The following is a 13,987-nucleotide window of genomic DNA, read 5'->3' on the forward strand; positions in this document are numbered from 1 at the left end:
GGCATGTTCTGCCTTGTCCCTGCAGGGGCAGATGCTATCCCAAGGTTTATTCACAGCTACCCTGGGCTGTGCGCCTTTGGCTTCCCTGACTACCGTCTACTTCTGTTTCAGAGGTCTCCATGAACACCATTTCTGAGGTTCTTGGGAGGAGGGTCCAGCTGAAGGGGCTCATTGGAAAGAGAGCCATGAAGTGCCCCTATTGTGATTTCTACTTTATGAAGAATGGCTCAGATCTTCAGCGTCATATTTGGGCTCATGAAGGTAAGCACTTGTCTTTCCATATGGAGCAGCCATTTAATTTTGTGCTTCCATACTTCATGCTGAGAGATCATGAGGAGGAAGCCCTGTCCTCATGCCTTGTGGTTGGACTTTCTTTAGCTTACAGAACTGTGTCCACCAGCCAGCTAAGGTCACTGATTGATTACTACTGGATCAGCTGCATTTGCAGTGAGCAGAGGTTCCGCTTCTTCCTAGCTCTAGGTGCAGTTGTACTGAGCTAAATCGCCATACCTCCTCTGGAAGAAAGCAGGCGCCAGAGAGCAGGACACTGTCTTATTCACAGCATGGCTCCGAGCCTGTCGTGGTGCATTTCCATAGCACCATGGAAATGCATGAAGAACTGTTGTTTTATGTTACAAGTGGATGGAACGGAGGCAACCAGGGCTGCAGGAATGTGGGTTGGTGCCCGTCGCATCTTGGGGAGAGATTCCTAAGGTGTGAGTGCCGGGTGGAGATGAAGTCCTGTAGAGAGGAGGTGGGCTGAGCTTGGGGTCCTTGCCTGTGGGAAGCCTCAGGAGCCACTCTGTGGGACTTGGGGAAGCTGGAGGTTGAGCTTCTGTTAGAGGCTAAGGATGTGGCCCTCCTGGGGGTGAGGCAGGAGTGAGAGTCAGGAGAAGCCCGTCTAGACTTTTGCAGTAGGCCCCTTCCTGCCAGTTAGGAGCCCGAAATGTGGCAGGGGGAGAAAAAGATTTAGAGGGGGCTGAACGATCAGGTATTTTCTGCCGTGTGGGATAAAAGTGACCTGTTGTAAGTCCCAGGGGGAACTGTTAGGAAGGGAGGGACCAATAGTCCATGAAACAGAAGTGTCGCGGGTGGTGTGCGAGCCAGGAGGGAGCAGAGGACTCGAGAGCAGAGGCTGAGGCTGGAAGGCGTTTTCCGTTTATTGGCATTCATGATGCTTGCACACTGCCTCGCAGCACGCTCAGTGCTTTGCCCACGCTGTTGGACTCAGTACTTGCCGTAACCTTAGAGACAGGTACCATTAGCTCCTCCTTTCTACCTGTGGGGAGGACTGAGGTTCAGGGAGGTTAGGTAGTTTGCCTGTGGTCGCACAGCTAGCAGTGGTAGCAGTGGTAGCAGTGAAATTTGGATTCATACCATCCGATTCTAAAGCCCATGTTCTTTGCTTCATCAATGATTGGTGTCAGGGAAGGAGACCTCTTCTGCACTGTGCAGCAGGGAAGGCTTGAGGGTGGTGACAGGGATGAATATATGCGTGTGATTTTCTCCTCATGAGGCTGAAGGCATTCATGGCCCTTGGTCACAGTTTTCTCAGCAAAGAAGGAAGCAGAAGCATCTGCCTGGAGGACAGGTGGAATGTGAGATTCAGCAGAGAACTGACCCTGATGAAAGCCCTGGGAGCCCAGGGAGACTGGAGGCCATGGATCTGTAGAGGCACCAGCTCTGTGATTGTGCTCACGTGAGCATACAGGAGCTGGAAGGAGAGGGATGCTTCAGATCTGCACTCACCACTTAGGAGCTGTGAATTAGGACAACATCTAGCTTCCTGAGCTTCACTTTACTTATCTATAAGATAGGGATATAAGCTACTCTGGGATTTGCTGCAGATCAGTGAGGTCTTTGTGTAAGACTCAGAGTAGAGGCTTACTGCACTGGGGTGCTGGAGACCTGGGATGCTATTGCACCCCGGTATGATGTGCTTTGATGTTGTGTATTTACAACTTTGAAGAAATCTAAACAACTTCAGAATTGTGATAAAGTTTCAGAAAACCAAGGGCTTCTGCTTTTGGTTAGAGTGTCCTGATATTATATTTTTTTTGCTAGTCTGTTTCTATAATGATGAAATCACACAGGAAAAAAGCATATTTGTGCATACCACATATTTGATTCCATTGATTCCTGCATGATAACTATTCCTTGTCTCTGTTTCCTCTCAAAATAAAACATGAAATAAGAAAAACAGAAATAAAAACCAAGTAAATAAAAGAGAAAAACATAGAAAGTACCAAGAAAAATAAAGAAAACATGGACAAGGGCTGTAGTAATTAACCACAGGTAAACATGTTTTTTTATGCATGCCATTTTTTGTTTGGAGGACCCGTGATTTGCTCAGGGTTTCATTGTGGTTGAGTGCTGCATGGGACTAGTCCCACAGCTGTTCTGAACACTGGCTCCTGCTGGTTAAAACAGGAGCATGGAGTGGGAAGCATCTGGTGTGTCCCGGTGGGATTGCCTATTGGGAAGCTGGAGGTCTGCACAGCCCCGCTAACCACTTCAGCTTCACTTCTTCCTTGACCACATGTGATGTGAGGGTGTAGAGGTGCATAGACGCCCAGGTGACTCCTTGAGAACCTCTGGCTGATTATGTGTGTGCTAACCCTGAAGGTAGGTTCTCAGGGTGCTAGACTGCACAGCTGGGGCTGGGAGTGTGGAGAGGCCCTGAATTGCAGTGTGGCTCTTCTCCCTCCCGTGAAGATGAAGAGCAAAGGTTAGGAATTTGTCTTCTTAGGAATGTGAGAGAACCTCTGTCTGCATTGCTCAGTTCTTTCATCTTTTAGAAGAACTCTTGGTTAAATAGCACCTGCATATAGTTCAGTTCTCACATTTATGAAGTGTATTGAGGGTGTCACGTTCCACCTGTGTGGGCTTCTCCATGGTGGTGATACTGCTGATCTATCTGTAACTGGGACCTGGTGTTTAAGTTCCTGGTCAGGGTACTGGATCAGCATGTGATCCAGAAAGACACTGATCACAGACTGGGACCAGCCTGCAGCCTGCTCTCATGCAAGTGTGTTAGAAGTGAACTGCCCAGAACACAGGCCAGTGTCCAGAGGTTCCTTGGAAGGTAACGCTGGTTCTGTCTCTTACAAACATGGAATCCACAACTTAAACATTAGTTCAAGGTCATGTATCTTATTATGGTTATGGTTAGATTATTACTCTCCAGAACTTCAGCTGGATGGTGGGCTTTGTATGGACTGTGAAGTATGCTAGTCCATAAGTATCTTAGCTCTGTGCCTCTGGGCATATCCCACAACCTCTTTAAAGCCTCCATTGCCTCAACTGCAAAGTCATAGGTGGTATAGATATTGGGTGAAAATGTTTGGCCTACTAAGCATTATCCTGTGTTTAGGACTGGGGGACCCTCTGTCCCCCACCCCCATAACATCACCTTGTTCTCTAATGGTCTCTTTACTTGTCTGCATCTCCCACTGGAGAGTGAGGGCAAGGACCAAGTCTTCTCAGTTTCAAGATTTAGCCCTCAGAACTTAGTGTGAGGCATAAATCTGGTTGCTTTGGATTCACACACAGATATATGCATGTATGTATGTGAAAATGATATGTATACATTTTTCCCATGGTAGGTGTGAAGCCCTTCAAATGTTCTTTGTGTGAGTATGCAACTCGTAGCAAGAGCAACCTCAAGGCTCACATGAATCGGCACAGCACTGAGAAGACCCACCTGTGTGACATGTGTGGCAAGAAATTCAAGTCCAAAGGAACACTGAAGAGCCATAAGCTACTTCACACTGCTGATGGTGAGCTAGCGACCCCAGTGGGCCTCTGTAGATCTGTGGTTTTAAGCTGGTCTGCCAAGCCCAACAGAGGCTGTGGTGTCCCTAGGGCAGGCGTGTAGGGGTTCTGGGAGTGGAAATGGTCTTAGAGTGGAGATGGTCCCAAGGTGCAACCAGGTCCTTCCAGTCTTTCTTTGTCCCCTGCCTGAGCTGGAACAATCCTGATTTCCAGTAGGTGCTGGAAAAACACTTGGGGTACAGGTGTCAGGAAGATGGGGCCTGGAGGCTACCTCCTGGAGTAAGGCATCCTCAGAAGCCTTAAGGTTCTGAAAGTTTCTACCCTTCTCAGCCCCTATTCCACCTGGAGCTTGGGGATCTAAGGGGGGCAACTCTGATTTCACCTGGCTTGATTTTTCAAGCTGTTGCTCTTGTCATCCAAGCTGCCTCAGGGCTTCTGTGTTCAGTTCAAAATGGGGCCCAACCTAAAATATGAACAGTGTTGGGCGGACTTGATTTTGTGAAGAATACCTAGTGGATTCTTAGTTTCATTTACTCCTTGAGCGCCCCGCCCCATCCGATTATGTGTGTGCTAAACCTGAAGGTGGGTTCTCAGGGTGCTGGTTTATAGGCACCACCTTCCTGTCTACAGAGGGAGAAACCCTTGCCTCTATTCCTGCAGCAACCTCCTAGCAGCTCTCCCACTTCTGCCCCAGGGTCTGCTCTCAGGACAGGCCAGTGATCGTGTGGTTTGCATTCATTCCAAGTCAAAGCCCAAATCCTCCCAAGACCCAGCTCCTGTCTTCAGGGAGGCTGTGATGTAGAAGGGGGAGAGGCCATGGTGAAGGTGAGTACTGGAATGTGGGAGGGCTCTGGAGACCAGGGTGAAAATTGAGGAGGGTGGAGGCCCAACACCAAAACTGGTCCCCTGGAATGGGCTGGACAGAGGGAAAGGAGGTTTGTTCTAGGAAAAAGGCAACTAAACTATAAAAGACCTAAACAACTTTGATTTTTACTTAGAAATCCCAACTGTATGAGGGACTTGTGAATGCTTCAGGTAACTAGATCTATAAAATTTACTTATAAATATATTGTTATTTCCCATAATTATATACAAAAAACAGAGTTCCCTGTGAAGGTCAAAGTTACTCAGCTGTGATCGTTAACTTCAGAACTTAGGGGATGGTGTACCTGTTACATTCTGCTTTGTGTGAATGTTTGGAACATCAGTCCTGGAGTGTGTGCACTGCTTGGGTCCTCAACAGGAACTGGGTTGAGTTTGAAGGACTGAGTGGAGAGGCTGTGGGTTGACTGGGATTCCTCAGAGTGTTTTGCCAGGGCTTGGTGAAGGCACAAATAGAGCCAGAATCATGATTGTTAAAACGTGGGCAGTGAGTGCTCTCTGAATATAGTCATCCACAATCAAAAATAAAAAGTATAAGGAGAGAGTTAAGCAGCCATGCGTGATTAGCAAAGGCATCAAGGCCATCTGTCGCACGTGAATTCTGCACCTCCACAAGCAGTAACCTTGTTCATCTCCCACAATCTCAACACCTCAGCAAGAATCATGTTTTCTGACTTGACCACCGAAGTCCTTAATCATGAAGAGCAGCTGTCCCCAGAGTCAGGGGAGTCTGGAGCATACCCTGGGCCATGGTAGCAGGGTCAGGAGGGCGTTCATGGGGACTGGAATGGGCACAGTGGCCTCAGGGCCTGGCCAGGGATTTGGGGTGTGTGGGAAAAGGTCATGCATTGCCAGGATGTCTGGTCAGGCAGCCCCTGGGTGACCAGTGTTGCCTTAGAGGTCAGAATGTGAGAAACCTATATGGGTAAACGAATCTTCCTCACTTGGGGGAAATTCTTTTACTACTTTTTTAGTTTATGATTTTGGTAACAGTCTTAAAAATCAGAATCGGGTCCTTGCTCCCCTGGTGTTGAAGATTAAACCCCTAAGACATGCTGAGGCAAGAGCAAAAAGTAAATTTTATTTAAGAAACTGAACAGAGAGAGAAAGAGAGAGAGATTCCTCTGAAGAGGAGGGATCCAGAGCTGGTGTCTGAGGGACTGGCCGGGTCTTGACCCTTTATAGATTTCTTCGTTATGCCTTTCATCTCATGCCCCCTCCTCCTTTTATCTTGCCTATATGACAAGGTGGGAAGGAACAAAAGGTGGGAAAGGAGCCACCCAGGGCATGCCTCTCTCTATTTTCTACACCTGCCCTAAAGGTGAGAAAGGAGCCACCAAGGGGGTAATCATTAACAACTCCTTGCTTTGGGAAGAGCAATTCCCTGGAGGCAGAGGTAACCTTGGTAACAGGTTGGAGGAGGGGGAAGTGCTCTGGAGGTATTATCATTTTATTTCCTTTTGAATTAGCCCCCATCTTCCAGACCCTATAATTCATTATCTATACTGATTATCTGTCCTTTGGTTTCATTCCCCACATCTGATCAAGGGAACCCTTTATTGCTGTAAGGTGGAATGGGAAAAGATCTCTCTGGCTGCTGCAGGCTGAGAGGGAGTGATGTGGGGCAAGCAGATTGGGTTTCCCTTTCAGAAATGTTGTCCTAATCCCTTTAAGACTAGTTTCTCTAAAAAATAACACTTAACAGACATAAGAAAATAACTTGATAGATAAGAACAGATTAATGTTTACAGAAACCCTTTTTATTTTCAACACATCGAGGATTAAAGTTTGGTTTATATCAGTACATTAATATTTAACCTTAGTAAAATTTTGAATAGCTTTAATTGATTGTAACAATTATAGTCAACTTAGTTACACACAAGCTTCTTGTGACTTACCTTCCACAAACCTTCTGCAATTTTCTACAATTTTTTAGTTTAACACACAAAAGACTTTCTCATCCAGAAACATTTTTTCCTTTATTTTCATACTAAAATATTTTTCCACACTTAGACCTTTCTTCTATCTCTTTCCTAGCTGTTGACCACTTTTCAATTCACATTTTGAAACAGTGGTTAGGAAATTTCTGAATTAAGACAAATTACTTCACTTTAATATGATGACATACTGTTGGGGGCTGTGCCATGCGGACTACGCCAAGATGGTGCCTAGCAGCCAGCCAGAAGTTGTTTTGATCACATCGGTGGTGAGGAAGTCGGTTGGCATAAACACACTCAGGTGCTTTATCATTGACCGCGTTCAAGTGAGTCCACGCACACAATGCGTGCACATGTGTTCCCGAGTGCTCCTGCTCGGGCCTGCTTGTTTTGACCTTGCCGTGATTGGGCAGCTGGCTCTTCGCCTGATCTTCGCTTAACTGGCATGGCCCTGCCCTCCGCCTCCTGGAGGGAATATAAGCAGGCAGTAGGCGGAAGGCAAGGACAAGCAGCAGCAAGCAGAAAGCAGCAGCAGTAAGCAGCAAGCAGGAGGCAGCAGGCAGATGGCAGATGGCAGATTGCTGGGTGGAGAACTGAGAACACACCTCTAGGTTGCAGATCACAGATCACAGTATGCGGGACGCATCACTAAGAAGCACCTCAGATAGACAGCACTTCTAGCACGCACCTTTAGTTCGCAGGATGCAGGACGCACCTCTAAGAAGAAGCAGCAGAACTCTAAGAAGAAACATAAAAGCCTGATAAACATAGAAGCCTTTCTTTCTCTAAAACTTCCCCTATAAGCAAAACCTATCTTCCTCTCAAAGCCTTTCTTCCTCTAAAATCAAGCAAGCTTCTCTTCCTCTATAAGCTAGAGAATAAGCAAGCAAGCAAGGAAGCAGCTCAGGAATAGAAGTAGTTTATTTCCAGTCCACCTCCGATAAATACCTGCGCGATTGTTGTTGCAGGCGGTAACAAATATCTGCAGGATTGTTGCTGCAGGCGGCGACAACATACTTTGTTTTTTATAGTACTTTAATTGAAACCCAACTGAAAACTTTGTATTTTTTGTGTGTATAATTACATCTCATAGAATATTAACTCTTACTAACCTGATTTTTACTGAAGACACAGAAACAAAGCATTCTTAAGCCTTTTTCTATGTATCAATTTATGAAAACATATTTAATGTTTAAATATATTTCCTTCTGGAATTTAAGAAGTCAAGAGCATTTGATTTTATATTTAGCAGTTGATGGTTTAGCACTTTAACTTCTCTAATTAATCAGATGTCTTCTCTAACAAACACATTTATGATCAATCCCATTGATGTTAAATCTGATTTACTAATTTTTAGCTGTAAAAACCAAGATATCAGACTAGTGTAGTTAACAATATTAGCCATCTCTTTCCTTCTGAAGCAAAAATCCTAGAGGCAATAGATATTATATTCTAGATATTTTATAGAAACTAAAAATCTGTCTGACCACCTAGAAAAATTTGTGAGTAATTGTAAAGGCATCTTTACTCTCATCTGTTTATCCAATTTAAACTGAAGTGTGTTTTTTTTCTTTGAGTCACATGAACTAAAAGGTATTTGGATCATTTCTCATTTAAATTTTGATTTGTGAGCGCTCATTTATCTATATGCCAATTTTGATACCATGTACATGACATATGAACATAAGCACATATGTAGACACAACAATACAATACACAGGTGTACACATATACCAAAAGAGACAGGAAACAAAGCTCTTGTTACTTTTTGTAGGTAGATCTCCACAGGTTGGAGCCAGTACTAATGAGGTTTATTAAGTCCTCTATTAGTTTTAATGTGTTAGAAATTAAAACGGAGCCTCTCAGACTTTTGCATTATGACTTAAATATAGGGCAGGTCTGTACAGTTGGAAATGTTAGGTGTAAAGTCCAACAGCCCTGGTGGACACTGAAATCAAAGGATCAGGTGACCACTTGCCCTTGATTGCTATCAGATTTATTCTCAACTTCACCATGTCTATGTCCCTCTTATGATTTTGTGAAAGGAGATTTTCCAATATATTTGAGAACTAATCCTTGAAAAATTGACCTCAGAAAAAAGAGTGTAAAAACCTCTGTAGTTTGATAAAATAAGACTGATCAGAAAAATGTATTAATTTAAGCATGCAGCATCAAATGTTAATTCACCATAATATCACAAGCTTAAAATATAGAAATTCTAACAAAACAGGAGTTCTAAACAATGACATATCTGTAATTACTCTAGTAAAGGAGCTTGTAGAACCTCTTTATCAGATCAGAGTGTACTTTTGGGTCAGATTAGAATATGTCCAGATATTTAAAGAATGTTAGAATCCTGAAATCCTCAGGTAAAGATTCTCAAGATAAAGAAGACTTGTACATATGAGATCGTTCTGTTTTTCCTCCCTGTGTTGTATTGTGTAGGGAGAAACTTTTTAAGAATGCAGTTGGTAGAGTTCAAGAACAGATAAGATAGTCAGCCATTTAAGTTCCACAGTGGCTTGAATTTAAAAGTGACACCTTTTCTGTGTTTTTAGTCTTTGGTTTCTAAGTGGTTTTGGATAATTGCCTCTGTAGCTTACATTTCATATGCAAGTTACGGAGAGACTGGCACAATCTAAGAAGTAAGGAAAACAGATTTTCTGAACTTCAGAGGCAAAACCTCACTCATAGGGCATTTTAACCATCTTTTATGTTCTTAAATAAGTCTCTTAAGGTGTGAACAAAGGGAACCTAGATGTTTCCCTGTGAACTGTTCCATGCAAAGTGTCTCTCTCGACAGCTCGAGTCTGATGGGCAAGGTTCTGATTGGGGAGAGGAGTGGAGTGCTCAGGAAGATGGAGTGCAGGAGAGCGCAGTTCAGCTCATTTGGTGGTCTGTGTCACTGGGTATTTGCCAGCACTGCTTGATCAACCAGCCACACTAAGAAACCCTATTCAGGCTGTTGGGAGAGGAGATCAGGGGAGAAACCTTTGAGATTCACCAGGGAGTTGCCCTGACCAGAATCTCACAGTTGTTTTAACCCTTTGTTCATCTCTCTGGGCTTCTCTAGGCAAACTGGGATTAGGGACACTGACCACTGACACCAGACATGCTTTGAACCCAGATATGACAGGGAGAAATGGCATTGGCGGAGCCCAGTGTGCCTGACCTGAAGGAGAGGTGATTTTAGGTGACACCTAGGCCCTGAATCCTCTCACCTGAGTCTTGTAGAATGGAGGCTTGCATTAACTGTATTTAATTAGCCAATGGGTGCTCGTTATTGTCCTCCAGAAAGCAAGAGAGACACAAAGGCATATCTCAGGAAGACGTGGGGCACAAAGGAGCTTACCTCAGTGACAGTCAGAGCTGAGCCCCCAGCTGATATCTGTCTAGAGAGGGAGAGAGAGAGAGGAGCACAGAGACTCCTCCGGAGAGGATGGGCCTCAAGCTGGTGCCTGTGCAGAGGCGTGTCTTCCTCTTTATGGATTTTAAGACTCCTTTCTTCTTCTCATGTCTGTGTGACCAAAAGGCAGGAAAAGAGCCATGCTGGGGGTGATTGCTTGTGTTGGGAAGTGTGATCCTTCCCCTTCCTCAGAGGTGTTAGCAGCCAGTTGATGAGGAAGTGCTACTACTTATTTATTTCTTTTTCTTTGATAATCAGATATCTGTCTTTTATCCCTGTCTCTGTTGGTTAGCTGACTGGCTGGTTGGTTGAATGGAAGAATGTTAAGTGTGGAGAGAAGTATCTTATACATATAATAAATTGTAACTATATATTTCTCCTGTCTTACAGCATATAAATACCAAAACATTTGTATCTAAAAATTTCCACTCATTTAACCTATTTTAATACTGTACCTGAATTACTAGTTCTCAGTTTACAAAAAATATACACATTGTTTCCTGTGTGTTTTATGTGTGTGTGTGTGTGTGTATGTGTGTGTGTGTGTAGAGAACTAAAGTACAAATGCATTCTGCATAAATCTGCCCCTTTATGTCACAAAACTAAGCATAAATCCTTTAAAAAAAAAACGCAAACAGTTATTTGGCATCAGCTGGAATAAACAGATTACTTTATACTTAAGGATAGCTTTGGGCATGGAAGGGGCTTTCACTGTCATAAAAATCTGTTTTTGATACTATTGCTGAATAACAAACTGCCTAAAATCTTAGTAGTGAAAATTATTGATTGAATCATGGTTACAAGTTCTGTTGGGTCAGAAATTAGGACAGAGTACTGGAGGAATGGCTTGTCTCTGATTCATGTTCTCTGGTATCTTACCTAGGAAGACTCAAACACATGAGCAGAATTTGATGGTTGGGGACTAGGAATCATTTGTAGTCTTCATTCTCATATCTGGCACCTGGACTGAGATGTCCTCCACCCTGAGTTCAGTAGGGCTATCAGAGCACATATGAGTCAGGCAGCTGTGCTTCCCCCAAACATGGCAGCCTCAGGAAAGTTGAACATATAACTCGATGTCTGTGGCTCCAGTGCAAGGGCTCCAGTGGGCAAGGCAGAAGCCTTATTGCCTGTTAGTTGTAAGGTCTTGGTGGTCACATAGTATCACTCCCATCCTATTATATTGTTTGAAGTAGTTACCAGTCTATCCAGTTTTTCAGGCAGGAGACATTAACCTCACACTTTGAAGGGAGGCATGTAAGTTTTACAGTCATGTTTAAAATTCCTCCCTCCTACGTTTTAGAAACTGAAGCCTAGAATCCCTATGGAAGGCAGTCTGACCTTTGAAGCTCCTTATTCCTGGGAAATCCTTAGGATCTTACCCACTGGCCTTAATGCTTCTGCAGGAGTTTAGAAGTTTTCTGGAAAGACCTAGAGCCAGGTGAACAGTTTATGTGGATTCAGATTGTTTGAGACATGTCTGAGGCTGATGGACTCCTGTGAGAGAGTTTTCCTTAGCCTTATCAGGGTCTTTAGAAAATCAGGAGGGTGGCTGCCAGGACCTTGGATCAGAGCACAGAGATCATGGAACTTGAGACTCACTGGCAGCGGGCAGGGAGTTGAAGAGCTCACAACGTGGAATGATAGGATTTGGATGAGACCCTGCGTCCTGTCCAGCAGGACATCAAAGCAACTCAAGAGTGACCCATGAGATCCAGAGGTGTGTCCTGGTTAGGCTGGTGTACACTCCTGGGACTGGGTGCCAGAGGTGGTGCATCCTTCTGCCCTGCCAGAACCTGACATGCCTGAGTGTCCAGTAAGCTCTCCGCTGTGGCTGAGTTGTTTTATACAACTTCATATTCGTTTTACCAAATGCCTTTGGAGAACTTCTATTTGTGATCAAAATATTACATATCTTCTTAACTCTCTGGTGATTCTGATCAGATTGAAATTGACTATAGGTTTAGGACTTGTGACAGGTCAGGAAGGAAATTTCTTTTCCTATCACAAAATGTGAAGGTAGCCTTAGTTAAACTCAACACGTTCCTACAACCAGGTCTTCGCTTCGTTTGAAAAAATGGTGTAATCATGACAGTTAGTTTTTATGTATTAAATTATATATTCATGAACATGTGTGGGATGGTGGCAAGCATGCGTCTGAGCACTATCCATCATGTAGCTTAAGTTGACCCTTTAGTCCACTCTGAGGGACCTGCTGTTGCCCACATTTCACATTTGTGAAAATGAGGCCCAAGAACAACATAAAGCAGGAACTGTAGCTCAGACCACTTAGCTTGCAGAATCTTCAGTGTTAACAAGGAATTCTAAACAAAGAAAACCTTTTCTGAGTTTTAGAGTTGAATTGCTGATTCTGTGACCATGGACTTGATAGGCACCCAACTTTTGAACTAAAATGTCACTTGGCCCATGACAGGGCTGCCTTCTGTCAAGAAGAGATTTTTAGAAATATTTTGCTTTGAATAAAAATTTGTTAATGGAGCAAGTTATTTTAAGACTAAAGTTTTAAGATATTGAGCTATAAAACATGGAGTCATATAAAATGCTTCCATCCCAAAGCATCATCAAAATGCTACAAAAAGTAAAAGTCTTGCAGCTATATTTTACATATTGAGAGCAATTTTCTGGATAAATTTAAATGGAGAAAATCTATGTTATATGAACATGCTAATACTTATTCTTTTATCTCCTGACACTTACAAATAGTACACATTGTTAAAATGGCATGATAAAGTATTTTTACCTTAAAACTTTCTTCTTGGCTCAAGTTAGAAAAGGCAAACTATTAAAATGACACATGGCTTATCTCTTTTTAAAAGGTATCAATTTCTGAGCGCTAAAGGGAAGGGCAGGAAGAAGCTGCCAGAGCAGCTGTGGGAGTCCCAGAGCTGGAGGTGTAGGAAGCCTCCTGTCCTAACGTGAGCACTTCTTATTTTTGTGAATTCTTTGCTTTTCAAAATCCAGTGTCAACAGAAGCCATAGACCAGCAATTCACATGGTTGCACTAGGCTTTTATGTAAGTAGCATCCCTGAGATTTCACATCTCTGCTCCTAAATTCCAAGTGGTCTTTCTCCACAGTCTTCAGCTGTGACCAGGAGGAATTGTAGGGTGGCAGGCTGCATGGCACGTGGTGAGGCACCCAGCCACTGCTGCAGGCAGGCCCGCCCCTGCCCCTGGCCCAGCTCTCACTTCCCTGCATGTGGGATTATGGAGATGAAGCCACAGGACACTCTGGAGTCTCCAGTGCTACAATCCACCCTCCCCACACACTTCAGGAAAGGGCCTGAAGACCAGAGGAAGGATTCCTTCTGGCCAAAGCAACCAGCTGAAAATGATCAAATCTACACTGGCTTAAGGGGAGCATCTTGCCTATACAATGTCAAGGGGCGCAAGTCCCTGTCTGCATTGGTTTAAGGCAAGTGATTCCCCATCTACCCTGGCTCAAGGTGAGCAAGTATACTGTGAGCAGGGGAGGGAGGCATAGTGGTCCAGGCTTTGGAGAAGATGGCTGCTGGGCTACAGCTGGAGCCCTGAGGCTTCCCTGTGGAAAACAAAACTAACAAATAACAACAACAATAAACCAAAACAGCCTTTTTCTGATCTTTGAAACATCAGTTTTATTATGTAATTTATTAAGAAAAAAGCAATTAAGAATAAATTTCTCCCAAAGCATGGGAGGTAGGACAAAGAGCAGGGCAGGGGAAGTTTCCCAGGGAAGAGTCTCTGTGCTGTATCACAGGTGTGGCAGAGGAGTCCTCTGGTAGAGGCAGATGTGCTCTTGCCTGGAATCCTTGCAGAGTTGCCTGAGTCCCTCAGCACCCTTCACTCCCACACCATGGTGTCAGCATACACGGTGCTCAGGGTCTTCTGGCTGTCCATCAGTTCTGTCTGTCTTGGCTGGGCATTTCCACTGGGGCCATTCTCTTTCTGGACACTGGCCAGCGGAAACGTGGTATACAGCTTAGTTGC

General features: G+C 44.1%; 1 protein-coding gene across 2 annotated transcripts in view; it reads left to right on the forward strand.

Annotated features, from left to right (window-relative positions):
• The window catches only part of Zfat (zinc finger and AT-hook domain containing), a 210,128-nt gene that overhangs the window by 89,929 nt on the left and 106,212 nt on the right, over positions 1 to 13,987 (forward strand). For both annotated transcript variants that reach the window (XM_047522686.1, XM_047522695.1), the window contains exons 9-10: positions 112 to 261; positions 3,606 to 3,779. In XM_047522686.1, the coding sequence (XP_047378642.1) occupies positions 112 to 261; positions 3,606 to 3,779 (324 nt within the window). The remainder of the gene's footprint in view (positions 1 to 111; positions 262 to 3,605; positions 3,780 to 13,987) is intronic.

The sequence above is a fragment of the Sciurus carolinensis genome, chromosome 1 (genome assembly GCF_902686445.1).
Source record: "Sciurus carolinensis chromosome 1, mSciCar1.2, whole genome shotgun sequence".
NCBI classification, from domain to species: domain Eukaryota; kingdom Metazoa; phylum Chordata; class Mammalia; order Rodentia; family Sciuridae; genus Sciurus; species Sciurus carolinensis.